Source organism: Balaenoptera ricei, chromosome 14 (assembly GCF_028023285.1).
Source record: "Balaenoptera ricei isolate mBalRic1 chromosome 14, mBalRic1.hap2, whole genome shotgun sequence".
Lineage (NCBI taxonomy): Eukaryota > Metazoa > Chordata > Mammalia > Artiodactyla > Balaenopteridae > Balaenoptera > Balaenoptera ricei.
In genome coordinates this window covers 66,995,796-67,011,465 of record NC_082652.1, presented here as the reverse complement: position 1 = coordinate 67,011,465, position 15,670 = coordinate 66,995,796, and the positions used below count along the sequence as shown (strand labels likewise).

Sequence of the window (15,670 nt, the reverse complement as noted above, 5' to 3'; positions counted from 1 at the left end):
AATCATGATTCCTTGGAACCCTGCAGAGGTGGTCCTGGGTCCACGGACTCACAGCCACGAGGGCTTCGGGGTGGGGAGAGCAGGGCCAGCCCCGCAGCACTCTCCTCCTCTGAACTTCACAGCAGCTTCCCACCCACCCCATCTGCTGCCACCTAGCATTGCAGAAAGTCATCTCCGGAAAGAGTGGGAAGAAGAGAACTGCTTTGAATGAGGCCCCAGTGAAGAGTATCAGATAATTTCAGTACCAAAAACGACCTTATATACCCTCCTCCGTGTTACAGAGAAGAGATCAGAAGCTCAGGGAAGTTGAACAAGCTGCTCTTGGTCACACAGTGTAACTATAGGCAGAGCTAGAGCCTTGGGCTCAAGAGGCCGGCTCATACTCCTCCAATGTCATTCAGTGATTCAGTGGGCAGTGCGCATTTATTGGGAATCTTCTCTGCACCAGATCCTGGGCTCCGGGTAAATATGTAAGGCCTTTTCTCTGTAGGAGCTTAGAGTCTAGAGGGGAGAGAGTCAGGCCAGTAAATAATCACAGTACAAAGGGATAGAATGTTGTAGGTGGGGGATGACCCAGGCCAATGGAAACACAGAGGAAGGAGGAATCAGGAGGGCTTCATAGAGGAGGTGATGCTCAATCTGCGACTTCATGGGTGAGGAGTTCACCAGGCTTTCATACAGAATGAGGGCACTTTAGGAACTGATGGGTCCTGGTGGCACAGTGTCTCATTCACAAAGCTGGGGACAGACCCTCAAATTTGCAGCTTCACTGTGGCCTCAGGTTCCCTGGGACCACTGCCAGCAACATTCTCTTTCAACCAACCAGCCAGAACCTTTGGGGGAATGCATGGAATTGTATATTTGCCCCATACTTGGTTATTTTGGTTTTCAAATAGGTGTTTATAATAACCTTTGTTTCTATTTTTGGAAATTGCACTTTCGCAGAGCTATATTATGTAATCATGAAAACGTCAATTTATGATACAGATATTGCCTTGGCCTGTGGGTGTCCATTCCAGCCACCAATGGTTTCCTACTTGACCCCTCCCCTGAGCGTCAAGTGTTTTTCAGATTCTTTTCCATTATAGGTTATTACAAGATATTGAATATAGTTCCCTGTGCTAGACTGTAGGTCCTTGTTGTTTATCTAGTTTATATATAGTAGTTTGTATCTGTTAATCCCAAATTTATCCCTCCCCTGCTTTCCCTTTTGGTAACCATTAGTTTGTTTTCTATGTCTGTAAGCCTATTTCTGTTTCATAAATAAGTTCATTTGTACTATTTTTTTAGATTCCACATATAAGTGATATCATATGATATTTGTCTTTCTCTGTCTTACTTCACTTAATGTGATAATCTCTGGGTCCATCTATGTTGTTGCAAATAGCATTATTTCATTCATTTTTTCTGGCTGAGTAATAGTCCATTGTATAAATGTGCCACATCTTCATTATCCATTCATCTGTTGATGGACATTTAGGTTGCTTCCATGTCTTGGCTATTGTAAATAGTGCTGCTGTGAACATTGGGGTGCATGTATCTTTTCAAATTAGAGTTTTTGTCTTTTCTAGATATATGCCCAGGAGTGGGATTGCTGGGTCATACGGTAACTGTATTTTTAGTTTTTTAAGGAGCCTCCATGCTGTTCTCCATAGTGGATGTACCAATTTAACATTCCCACCAACAGTGTAGGAGAGTTCCCTTTTCTCCACACCCTCTCCAGCATTTGTTATTTGTAGACTTTTTGATGATGGCCATTTTGACTGGAATGAGGTGTTACCTCACTGTAGTTTTGATTTGCATTTCTCTAATAATTAACAATGTTGAGCAACTTTTCATGTGCCTGTTGGCCTCATGTACCTATATGTCTTCTTTGGAAAAATGTCTATTTAGGTCTTCTGCCCATTTTTTGATTGGTTTCTTTGTTTTCTTTTCTTTTTTTTTTAATTAAGCTGTATAAGCTGTTTGTATGTTTCAGACATAGGGAGGTATTATCACATCCCCATTTTGCAGATGAAGGAAGTGAAGGCACAAAAAGTCTAAGTAATTTGTTTACAAGTGATGGAGCCAAAAGTGAACCCAGAGACTTGAACTTAATCACTGTGTAGGACAGCCTTAGAGACACCTCTGTTAACATTTTGGTGAATTTCTTTTCTATTCTTTTTTTGTGCATGAATGTATTAAACACCATATATTGATGAAAAATGGTACTGTATTATAGTCAGATTTATAACCAGTTTTTCTCACTTAATAGCATTGACTAATCTTCTAAACTATTATTTTAAATGGCTGCATGGTATTCCATGAATGAGTGAATACTGTAATTCACCCCCAACAATCCCTCATTTTGGATATTTTGAAGTTGTTCTCAATTTCTTGTTATTACTAACAGTGCTGTGATAGACATCTTTTTAGGTAATCTATGAACACAATTATTTCCTAGCATAAACTAATTGTTATGCACAGGGATTGAACTGTTGGCTCAAGAGGTTCGCAGAATGATAAGTCTTTCGACACATATTACTCACCTCGGGCAGCACCTGAGAAGTGCTGGCTTCCCAGCGCTGTGGGAGGATAAACTCCAGCAATGGAGTGGAATCTGGGTTGGAAAGAGGAGAAATGCAGCCACAGTTACTGAGTGTGCGCTTGGAAGGAAAGGACCTTCGGCAGCGCAGCAGGAGTGGGGCAGGCAAGCAATGGGGGCGCATGTGGAAATAGCTCCGTGGGGCTTGGCAATGAGGGAGGTGAGCACGAGGAAGAGTAAAGCTTATCTACTCCATACTGTTAAAACACCTGATAGCATTAGGCTGACATCACAGTTTCCTAGGAAATATATGAGCTGTATATTTATTTGGGGGTGGGGGGGGGATGAAAAGAGCAGAGTATTTTTTCTTGATTACCACCCAAGAGCGACTATTCATGACTGAGTGATGTTTTAATTTTGTGTAACCAGGCTCAGCTGAGTTCAACCCACGGCCTGTGTTCTAGCACGTGGTAAGTGCCAAATAAGTGATGCAGACCCCAGAAGTTCTGGAGTGGAGCACTTAGGGCTTGGGAGGTAGGGCTCTTCAGAGAGAATCTGGGGTTTAAGCTACACCCGGTAGGGTGGGTGGAATGACAGCTAAGGAAAGAGCCTTCTTGTCTGGATCCCTTGAGTCCAGGTCTGGGCTTCAATCTTTTCCAACTGTGAAAACTTAAGTGTCTCAACCTCCTGCTTCCATCGATTGCCTCATCAGTAGATGGTGACAATAGTCATTGTGAGGATTACACGAGATAATAGGTGTGCTGGCCCACACTAGGTTCTCAGCAAGCCCTGGAGGCTCTTATTATCTTGATTAGTGGGTGTGTCTGCAAGGGCAGCGAGGTTGAGGGCCTTATAGAGAAAACAGAGGTGTTCCAGTCCTGTTTAAAGAACGGGGTGAATCTGGGTGAGAGATCTGGGTCTCTGGACCTGAGGGAAGAAAGAGGAAACTGTCTGGGGACAGCACTCGGGGAGGGAGAATTCGAGACCATGGGCCTGGGAGGGCATTCACTGATCAGTGTCCATGACCTAGCTCTCAGCATGGAGACTTGCCGCCCATCCTTGGGTTCTGCAGACCACATTCTCCCCATATCCATGCAGGCTTGAGTAGTTAGGGGCATTCCCTGGCTGGGGGGAGAACGTTCCCCCTCGGCTCCCACCCCCAGGGCAGCCCCCCCTGAGTCTCTCTCCCTGCCATTTTCATCTCCTCCCACGCAGCGCCTGTGAGATCTCACTTCTGTGTGTTGGCATCCTGGCTCTGGGTGAGCGGAAGTGCTGGGTGTCGGGGTGTGAACCTGGCAGATGCGGTTGGGGGTGGAGTAAAATCAGGACCCGTCATCCTCCTTCCAACCCTCCTCCCCAGTCTCACCTGCCAAAATAAATAAAGCCACGTCCTAATTAAACAGGATCTGGGGATGGGCGAAAGGCAGGGAAAGAAACTCAGCCCATCATTAGCTCATTCAGGATTCTCTGCTTCCTGAAAAAGCCTGGACCACGTGAGTTTCTCGGAGGCTCCAACCACGTTAGGCATGGGATGGTCTCTTCCTTGGCAAGTGGGACAGAGGCTTAGTTATGGGGTCTTTGCTAGGCTTCTGCTGCTGGGCACACAAAGAGCAACTCAGCCGGCTCAGTTGTGCACGCGGCACCAGGACTTGGGGCTTCCGGCCCCCTCAGGGCTCTGCCTCCCCCTGCCACGCAGGGTTGCTCTCTGGAGATGTGTCCTGTCACTGCTGTGTGCTGACTGTTCCAGACAGCGTGCCGGGGGGACTGTGGGAGCCGCTGGCACACCCGGCAGTGCAGGAGGCATCTGGGGCCTGCCACTGCCTGCCTTTTCTGGAGGCCCGCACAGGCAGCTTCCGGCTGGTCCGCAGGGGACAGATTTCCTGTTTGGAAGGAGTAGCCTTGTGCCTCTGCAATGGGGCGTGCAGAAGCAAAAGAGGACAAGGGCAAGGCTGGACTTGGGTATCCCCTGGGCAGGGCAAGAAGGACACAGACAACCCAATGATGGGGCCTTGAGGTCGCAATCTGTCTTTAAGCTGTAAATGATACTATCTGTACAGGACCCCAGCTCAACGCTGTTTGGCTTTGGAAGGCACCATGTGATTGGCACCGTGATCTGTATCTGTTGTATATTGTTCAGATCAACGTTTCAATTAGTTTGTCCACTCCGAGCTCCCGTTGCCCTTTAGTGGAAGGAGGCTACTACCTGAAAGGTAGGGTTGCTGGGTTCAGATGTACAGGCTATGTACTGCACAAGTGCAACTATGTAAGGAGATTCCTTTCACATCATAGAGCTTGTAGATTTATGCATTTATTATGACAGTTATCCAACAGATGGCAGTAACGTGTCTTGAGGAAGGGATCCCTTTATCTAATTTGCACAAAGGCACCGTTTGGGCTAACGGTAACCCTGCTGAAAGGCCAGAGAGAAATCAGTTCTAGAGAGAATTTTATAACAGATAATATGCCAAATGGGTAAACCACAGGCCAACTCTAGGGCCGGGGTGGGCCATCTCCAGTCCCTGTTTCTCCCATGCTCACTCAGGAAGGGGGATGAACTCCTTGTTACCTCCTCCTCCGGCCTGACCTTCCCCTCTCTTCCCATCTCTGCTCCTTGCTCGTTCACAACCAGGCAATGAGCTGAAAAGCATAACGCCTAAGGTTGCAGAACTGGACCTGCCATCGTCCCCACCTTCAGAAAACCCCAGACCAGACCCCCTTCTCCACTGGACTCAAGGGAACACCAGGCTCAGCCTAGTCACACAACATTGTAAGGGCAGGAAAAACAGAGCACGGGACCTGCTCATTCTCACCCCTTCCACCCCAACAGAGCAAGGGCAATAGTTCCCCCACCTTCAGAACCCTGAGCTGCTTAGCTAGTGGTTAGGATGTGCTGTGATTATCCTGCAACCAGCAGCTGACTCCCCTGTGCCAGGCAGCTCCGTTCCCACCCAGGCCACAGAGAGCAGAGTCGCCTGCAGTCCTCTGCCAGAAACACACAGGACGGTGCCTGAGAGCACAAGAGAACACAGGGCGGGGGGTGGCCAAACCCGGCCTTCTACCTGTCTTTGTGTGGACCATGAGCCTAGAAAGGCTTTTACATATTTAAAGGTTGAAAAGAAATCAAAACAAGAATAATATTCCACGACACAGGAAAGTTCTGTGAAGTTCAAGTGTCCATGTCCATAAATAAAGTTTTCTTAGAAAAAAAAACTTTCTTTTTTTTTCCCCAAGAAAACTGGGCTGGGCCCAGTTTTCCAGCTGGACCCATTTGCTTATGTAGTATTTACATAGGATTGTATCCAGCTGCTTTGGTGCTACAGCACCAGAGCTGAGTAGTTGCAACAGAGACCAAGTGGCCTGCAAGCCCTAGAATATTTATTATCTGGCACTTACAGAAAACTGTTGCTGACCTCTGGCCAAGAGCATGAGAGCCCATGAGGTATTCTGGAAACAGCCCTGGATTTGGAGACAAGAGACATGGCTTTGAGCCCCGCTGGCAACATTTAGCAGCTGTGTGTCCTCAGCTAAGCCACCTTGCTCTCTGAGCCCCGGTACCTCGTCTGTCAGTAAGAATGTCCACAGTACCTGCCTCCTTGCATGGCCCTTGCATGGATCAGATTCCATCAAGGACACGCAAGTGCCTTGTGAACTGCAACACCTGTGTGGAGGTTTAGTATTATTTGCCAGGGAAGGTGAGTCATTCCTGGCTTCTTCTTTCCACCTTTCTTCTCATCATCTTTCTCCAGACTGCCTTGCTCCCTTGGCCTCTGGGGCAGGGATTTTTCCTGGCGCTTCTCCTTTCCTCCTGGCCGAACCACCCACTGTGCCAGGAAGGCAAGTTTGCATTTGTTGAAACTCTGATCACGGGAAATTGGGGGGCTCTCACGTGACCACTTAAGAGGAAGCCTTGCTGTACTGTGCTGGCCGTCTGCCAATGGCGAGGGAACGGAGCCCTGCTTTTATTCTTTCATCAATATATGCACTTCATCACAACTTAGAATGGGCGCTGGGCCCTAGGGCTTGCTTGGAAAATGGCAAATCAGATATTGTGGGGTTCTGCCTGAAGAGGAAATATGGGAAAAAGGAGAGAGAACAGTAATAAAAGAAGCTTCTTTGTCTGTCTATGGGGCCTTTTAAAGAGCAGATTTAAAAGGCAGTTCTTGGCCTCTCCTCAGTGTGATCAAGGGTGATCTTCTAGCCATCCAGCCAGCTACATGGGGACCCAGCGCCTCATCTTGCTGTAGAAAGTTCCACAGAGTTTAGAAGACAGTCTAGCCTTGTTCCAGAATCTGCTTCCTCCTGCATTCTGTTCATCTGGCTTCCTGATCCCTGGGCACGGGCCACCGATAGCCTCACCTGGCAAGGCCTGGAAGCTTTCTCTGGCCTACTGGCCCCTGACCCTTGGCTTATCACCCTGCTGCTTCACTTCGGCCCTGGTACTCTGCTTCTCTGGTCTTTCCAAGGATGAGGATGTGTGTTCCCAAAGCCCTTCGTGGGCTCCTGCTTCCCGGGCCTCGTCTGCATGGGCCTTGGGTACCTCTCCCATCCTCTGAGATGCTTCCTTGTTCTCCTGGCTTCCCTCCATAGTCTGCAAGGCTGCCTTTCCTGGTCAAATGTCGTGGAATTGCAGATTGAAGAGGACCCTTAGTGCTCTCATCCCTCACCTCTGCCATTTTCTCCACGGCATCCCTGACAGGTGGCTCCCCACCAATGTGCTGGGCATAGAGAGACTGCTTAGGTGTCTCTGGGCTTGGGAAACTCACTTCCCCCAAGGGCATCCCAGTCCTTTGTTGGATAGCCCTAGATACTAGAAAATGTTTCTTTTGGTGAGCTAAAATATTCCTCTTTATAATTCAACCCACTAATTCAAATTCCGCCTTCTGGAATGATTCAGAGTGTCTGCTACTCTGAATCATTCCACATATATTCCCCAGCCCCCTCATCCTTTCTCCTGCTTCACTGTGCCCACTTCCCTTTGGGGTCCTGTTGCCCCTCTGACTGATGCTTAGCAGTGGCCGTCAGAGCCTCTCCCAGTCCCCACACCACCCTGGCACCACCGGCTCTGCAGAGGGGTTTTGCCTCTGTGTGAAGTGAGCCCTAGACTGCGCCTGAGAAAGGACTTGAACCCAAGTGAGTGGCTCTCAGAGGCCCTGCCAGCCAGAGGAGGAAAGAACCCCTGCAGGAGGCCTGTGCACCTTGGAGGATGATCAAGAACAGGATCCGCTGGAAGAACCCCCTGATGAAGGGTGCCTGGAAGGCAACCTGGAAATCTGCCTTGTTAACAAGCTCCTCTGGGAGCCTGAATGTGGCCCAAGTTTCAAGTCACTGAGCCGGGGTTTGCCTGTCTGGACTCTTCTGAAGGCCCTGGCTCCGTGTCCCATCTCAGAAGGGTCTTAGTGGTGAAGCAAGAAGGGGCGGGAATCTGAGAACAACTGTCCTACTGAAGCCTTCATCTGGGGATAAAGATTGGAGGGTCTTCCCTCTCCCTGGATGGGTTTCACCAAGTAAAGATTGAGGAGAGAAAGAGAAGACTTTGCTCCTTCTTGGCTCAATGTCCTCAGCAGGTCAAAGGCCAACCTTCAGGGCTGTGTGGGTGGAGAGTCCTCTGTGGGTCCCCTGCAGGATTCTGCACTGTGTCATCTCTAGAGGGCAGCCCTGTACTGCTGGACAAGATTCGAGATGAGAAGGGATGAAATTAGCTTTCTTCTCACCTCCCCACCTCAGTCCTTTGCCCTGAGCAACTTCACGAAACTTTGAGATTTAGGAAATTCAATTCAATTAGCTTTTCAACGTATGCAGTGAGACTCTAATATGTGCCCAGCACTGTGCTAGGGGCTGTGAGAGAAGCCATATGAGAGAAGGAAGCCCTGCTCCCAGACCTCTTTTAAGTTCTTGAGGAACATAGAATTCTCACCTGCAGGAAACAGCAAACAGCACAAGGAAGAGATGGTGAAACTTGGAAATCATTGACACAGACAACATGGCAGAGCCAAGGAGCACAGAGGAGCAAGACACGTGGGGGCTGGGACATGGAGGAAGGCTCTAGGGAGGAGGGGGGCAGAGGGGCCCTGATTTGGGCCTCAAATAAAACAGCTCTAATTTTTATCAGCTTCATATACTAGGCATAAGACATCTAAAAAAAAAAAGATGCTGGTACATGAAAAATAGAAAGCTATTGTAGGAAGGGAAAGGGAAGGGAAAGTTGTCTCAGCCCTTAGAATTGTTGGCACCCAAAGAAAATCTAGAGGAATCTCCATTTCACACCACATAGCAACCCTTGGCTTTTGCTACACGACCCTAAGGCAGGCTCTGGTTGGGGAGACCCGGGCAAGACTCAACATGTTGTCAAGTTTACCTTGAGCTCCACCACCCCCTGACTTGAGGCCATGGCCAAGGCTGAAGCATTCTGGGGTTACAGAGAATGGATTTCTGTTCAATAAATGGAGCAAAGATACAGGAAGCTGATACAGGTCTTTAAATGAGGTAATGCCTGAACATGCATTTGTTAGCTATTATTGGTTCCTCTGGTCTTTGCATTCGTTATGGCCTTGACAACTTACATATAAATTCGATTTTTATTTGCATAATCAATTTTCCCCCATGAATTTTTATACTGTGATGCAGCATAGAGAACAGATTGGAGAAGACAGAGTAGAGGCTGGGAACCCAGTGGGAGTCATTTCAGTATCCAGGGGAGAAACGCTGGTGGTGGGTTGGTTGTATTTGGGTTGATTCATGCATCCCAAGGCAACAAGTTAGTAGATGAAAACAGAAGTCCCCTCTACCTCTGATTTCTGCTCTGCGCGCAGTTCAGCCATGACCATTTAGAACCAACGTCAGGCGACTTGTGTCTTGCTTGGTTATTGAAAGTAATGGTGACAATTCATGCATTGCTGGAGGGAAGGGTGGATGGTTGGTAGCTACTTTGGCCTCTGTTCTTCTCTACTCAGGACCTGAATGAGCTGAGACTTTCTCTGTCTTCATTTCCAGGTAACAAGTATGAAGTCAAGGTATACACTGGTGATGTCATTGGTGCAGGGACTGATGCTGACGTCTTCATCAATATCTTTGGAGAGTATGGAGACACAGGTAATGGGTTTGAAATCCTTTCTTCAAAAGCCATGCCCAGAACTACTTCTTAAGTGGGCTGTTTTCCACCCTCCTGGCAGAGGAAGGCAACTCCGGTTCCCTCTAGGCTCTCCTGTTGAGCCTCTCTCTTCTTCTTGTGACGTGGTTTGTCATGGCCTTCCTTGGGCAGCATGGTGTCCATCTTGTCAAGTTTGTGTGTGTGATGTGTTTTCAGAATAAGTTGTGCTTGGTTTTTTGGTTGATTTAAAATCATCCTGCATCCTGTAACAGACCCAGGCTCCACATGTCCAGGGGACTCATCTTCACTTACTCTCTATCTCCCTAGGCTCCATGCCCATCTTGAATTATATTTTGGGATGTGACTGGGCATGGTCTGATTCATGCAGTGATTTGGGGCAGACAAGAATAGGGCCAGGGGATAGAATTACACTTGGCCTCATAGGTGGAGCAGGAACTGAGGGCACAGACACAGCTGCCGGTGTTGGAAGGAAGTTCAGGCCAGCAGAACTGAGACAGGTGGTCTTGTCCTGCTGCTGCCAATTTAAGGGAATACTATAGGAGTCAGAAAGCTACAAAGACATGAATTTTGGACACAGTATATTAAATAATTAAAAATGCATTGCTGGGATTTTAAGAAAAAAGAGAAATCTCCAGGTGTCAGAAATGAAGAGAGAACTTAAACCAAAGTATCAGCTATGAATTGATGCTGTGGATCTTGGAAGCAGGGAGCCTTTATGTTCAACAATCTACAGGATGGATTTCCATACACATTTGGGTCAGAAAATGATATTTTGGCTGTGTATGAGGCAAAATATGCAAAAAATGAGAACCACACATAAAGCCAGGATCCCTGAAGGTTCACAGGAACATCTTCAGTGAAAAAATAGACTAGGAAAAAAATTGCTCATCAGTATAGTAAACTTATCTCTGTAAGAACTCTAGATTAAAAAGACAGTTGATGGGAAATTGATATCTTAGGCTTACACACATGCGGGCTTGAGGTCTGATTTTACACTACAAGTGTGATTTGGGAACCCTCCCCCTCAGGTACAGAAAATTCATTCCATGCCAGTAATACCCTTCGGTGCTTGGCAGAAGCACTTGCAAGACTTCGTGAGATTCCCACAGATAAAGTACTGGAGATGAGTTCACTTTCCAAAACTACAAAACACTCAAGGACACAATCCACCATGACTAACCATCAATAGACACAACAGACAATAAGATTAAATCCTACAGAATTTCAGGTAATAGAGTAATCTGAGAAAGGCTATAACTTAAGTATGTTTAAACTGTCTATAGACATGAAAGAAATAGTTAAGGAAAACAACAAGGCACTATGAAAAATATAGCAAACAGAAATACAGGAAATGAAAATATAGTCACTAAATATAAACACTTAATGGATGGGTTAAACAATACAATTAGAAACTATTGAATAGAGAATTATTGAACTGTAAGATAAATATAAACAAAATATGCAGATGTGGCAGAGACATAAAGGGTTGGAAAATATCAGTGAGAGGTCATGAGATGTGGAGGAGAGAATAAGTTCTGACATGTTGAACAGGAGTTTCAGAAAGAGAATATATAGAATAGGTGAGAGGAAATATTTGAATAGATAATGGCTGATCACATTTTTTCAGAATTAAGCAAAGATATGAATCTTCAGATTAAAGTAACAAAAGACATTGAACATGATAAATAAAAACAGATCCACATTTAGATTCATTGTAGTGAAACCAAAGGCCAAGAGAAAGATCTTAAAAGTAACCAGATTTGGTGGATTATCTTCTATAAACGCAATTAGATTGATAGCAAATTCCTATCAGCAAGCTATAGAGGATATAAGTTCATGGAGTAATATCTTCAATCTTCTGGGAATTCCCTGACGGTCCAGTGGTCGTGGAACTAAGATCCCATAAGCTGTGTGGCATGGCCAAAAAAAAAAAAATGCAAAAACAAAACAAAAAACAAACAAAAAAAACCCAAACTTCAATCTTCTGAGCAAGGACATATATCAACCTAGAATTCTGTACTCAACTAGGTTATCATTCCAGAGTGAGGGCAAAATTAATGGATTTCCAAGCAAACAAAGAGAAATAGGACTGACCACTCACTCATAGACCCACACTTAAATGACCACTGAAGGATATACTTTAAGAAAAAGAAAATTGTACCCAGAAGAAAAGTGTGAGATGCAAGAAACAAAGGTGAGCCCCCCAAATGATAATTATATAACAAATTTAAGCAAGCATTGACTATATAAAATTATACTAATAATAACTATTATCAAGACATGAGAAAATGTGGACCCTAAACACTAAAAGATAGTGATCTTTGAGAAAGAAACGAGATAATGAGAGTTAAAATATAACTTGGTTGTAGCCCATTCCCCTACCCTAGGAGAGCAGAGAAATTGATTAACTTTAGACTTTAATATGTCAAGTATGCATATTAAAATTGTAAAAGTAACCACCCCCAAATAGAAATGTGTAATTTCTAAGCCAATGGAGGGAATAAAAGAGAATAAAGACTCAATCAACCAAATAGAAGTCAGGAAATGAAGAAAGAAAAAACATGGCTACTAGCAAAAAGTAAGATAAGTGTGTAAATAATACAGTAAATAGAAATAAACTAAACTCATCAACTAAAGAATCGATATTCTCATATTAAATTAAAAGAAATAAAATCCAGCTTAAATATATGATACATAAATGTCTGAGAATATATACAATGGAATAAAGTATACCAGGAACATATCAACTATAAGAAAGAAGCTGGTGCAGCTATATTAATATCCATCAAATTAAACTTTCAGACAAAATACTTCATTAGAAATAAGTATATTATACAATGACAAAAAGAGCAATTAACCTGGAAGATATGATAATTCTGAACTTGTACAGTTTTAACAACATTTTCAAAATATGTGAAGCAAAAAATAATAAAATTCTTGGAGAAACTTGACAAGTACATAATCATAGTGGAAGATTTTAATACAACACTCAGTAACTGATAAGTCAAATGGATAAAACTTTAGTATGGGTGCAGATTTTAACAACACAGTTAATAGCCTTGATCTAATGGAAGTATGTAGATTCCTAAATCCAACTGGTAGAGAATACACACTCTTTTCAAGTGCATAATGACAAATGCAAATGAATCAATAACATAGAGACAACATTCTTTGATCACAAATCAATAAAATTAGAAGAAACTTCAACCTCTGGTCCCATTTAGAAATAAAATTTAATTTTCATAAAAACTAATGATCATCTATAAAATCATTAGAACTTAAAAATCATTAGAACCAACGAGAAAGTTTAATAAAGGTGTTGGATACAAGATTAATACACAAATATTAACATAAACAGCAAGCAAATATTTAATTTAAAAATATGTGATTTACAATAGCAATTACATGTCTAAGAAAAACTAACAAAAGCGCATTCTGGAAAAAAATAAAGATTTCTACTTAAGGATACACAAGAATAACTAAATATATGGAAAAATATATTATGTTCATGGATGAGAAAAGACTTAAGTTCAGTAAGATATCCAAATTTCTCAGATTATTCTATAAATGCAATGCATGAAATATTCAATTACTGATGTTTAAACAATTGTCTAACCATATGAGAAAAGATAAAAGTAGATCTTTTTACCTTTCATCATACACAAAAATAGGTTTCAGATGGTCTAGAGACTTAAATGTGAACAAGCAAACTATGAAATTTTTAGAAGAAACTTTGAGTGTCTTTTTAAAAATTTCAATTTAGGATGGAATTTCTTGAACAATTCACTAAAAGCACAAACAACAAAGGGAAATATTGATAAAGTCCATTCAAACAAGAAAAATGTCTATATGATAAAAGCCATAGACAAAGGAAAGACAATAGAAAAATATGATAAAGTACATGAACAGGAAAATTATGGAAGAGCAAGGTCTAAATGGCCAATATATATATGAACCAATCTCTCAAATGTATGTATTGAATATATATATGAATGTCTTTCCAAATAACCTTTTAACCTTTTCAAGTAATCAAGGGAATGCAAATTAAAACCATAATTAGACGCCACTGTACACACACTGAAACAAAATTTTAAATATATGTGTTAATAATGATTATGGGGAATGGGAACCCTCATGCACTGCTGGTGGTAATTGATGTAGTACAACCATTTTGGAAGGTAATTTTGCAATACCTAATACACTGAAGATGAATACACCTCAGGACCCAGCAACTCTATAGGCGTCTATTCAGATCAATTCTTACAAATGTGCAGCAGAAGGTAAGTACAAGAGAGTCCAATTCAGTGCTATTTACAATAGCAATCAGCTAGAAACAATCAAGTGTACATCAGTGAAAGAATGCACACATAATAGTGTTTTCTTCATTCAATGACTATTATACAGAAGTTGGACGAATTCTGTTACTAGCATCAACAGAATAATCTCAAAAGCATGATATTAACTTAAAAAAAAGTAAGTTGCACAAGGGTGTGTGATGATAGGACGATAGTAACAGGAACAATAGCAACGGCCTGTCCCTAACACAGCACCTACCATCTCCAGGCACTGCCCTAAGGGCTTTGCACACATCCATTCAGTTAATTCTCACAGCAGCCCCAATGAGGTGGAGCCCTTATCATCCCTATTGTACAGACAAGGAACTTATCAACTCAGAGCGATGTGCACTATGATGTTATTTATGTAAAATTCTAAAACATGCAAAAATAATATATTTTCTTTATGAATACATACATGCGCAAGCAAAAATTCATGGGAACAATGGATACCAGTTGACGATAGTGTTTGTTTGTGGGAGGGTGTGTCAGGGGAAGGGATGGATCATGAGACTTTAGACCTACCCGTCATGTTTAATTTCCTTTAAAAAAGAGAAAGGCCTAAGTTAATTACACAAAATATTAATATCAGTTATACCTCTTACATCTGGGTGGTGGGTACATGGATGTCTATTATTATTATCTATATGTTTGAATTGTGACAATTTAAAATTTAGAAAAATTTAAAGAATCAAATTTTGGAAAAGAAAGAAAACAGAATGGCATAAGCAAAAGGCTGGTGCTTAGGTGGGGTTGTAAGGGTTAATATGACTGGTAGACCTCGGAGGGTAATAATGGAAAACTGCAAAGTAGAAGGAACAGGTTAGATCGAGTCCTAACTATGTGCTCAATTCCTGTGGACTTTTGGCCAGTTGTTTAACTTCTCCAAGTCTCAGTTTCTTCATCTGCAAAGCAGAGTTGATAATACTTCCCTCCTAGATTGTGTCGTGGAATAAGTGAGGGAAGAAACCGTGTTAAACACCCAGCAGTGTCTGATGATAGTTATCATTGCTGTTTTCCAAAGGAGTCAGGCCTAAGGAAGCCTGCTGGCTGATGTCAGGGTCCCAGCCACAGCCCCTAGACCAACGACCATGGTTGTGCTCCTAGTTCAGGACCAGCAGCCGGTAAACAAGGCAGGGCCTCAGGTCCAGGGATGGGGGTGCAAATCAGTTTACTAGGGTGGGGACTCTGGGCTAAGGCAGAAATCAGAAGCCCAGCTGTGGGTCCTGGGCACAAGCCACACACAAGGCAAGCCTTGGCCTTGACTGGTGGCTGGAGGGATTTAAGGAGCCTGTAGATCTCGGGGTGAAGCTACCCCTTTTTTAAAAAATTAATAAACTTTATTTTTTAGAGCAGTTTTAGGTTCACAGCAAAATCGAGTGGAAGTACAGAGAGTGTCCACATACCGCCTGTCACCACCCACAGCCTCCTACCGTGGTGACTTTTGAAACCATCCTTCAGTGGGCAGCCCATTAAAGTCTGGAGCTGTTTCTCTCTCCTCCTCTGGTCTCCTTTGTAACTTTCTCATGTGTCTGTGCATACAGGTGAGCGTAGGCTGGAGAATGAAAAGGACAACTTTGAAAAGGGAGCAGAAGACAAGTTCACCCTGGATGCCCCGGATCTGGGGCAGCTCATGAAGATCAATGTTGGCCACAATAACAAGGGGGCGTCTGCAGGCTGGTTCCTGTCCAAGGTGGGTTCAGC

At 43.6% G+C, this 15,670-nt stretch overlaps 1 protein-coding gene across 2 annotated transcripts in view; it reads left to right on the top strand.

Moving 5' to 3' along the window:
* Positions 1-15,670, top strand: part of LOXHD1 (lipoxygenase homology PLAT domains 1) — a 219,867-nt gene that overhangs the window by 27,178 nt on the left and 177,019 nt on the right. For both annotated transcript variants that reach the window (XM_059894273.1, XM_059894272.1), the window contains exons 5-6: positions 9,515-9,613; positions 15,511-15,659. In XM_059894273.1, coding sequence (XP_059750256.1) covers positions 9,515-9,613; positions 15,511-15,659 — 248 coding nt within the window. The remainder of the gene's footprint in view (positions 1-9,514; positions 9,614-15,510; positions 15,660-15,670) is intronic.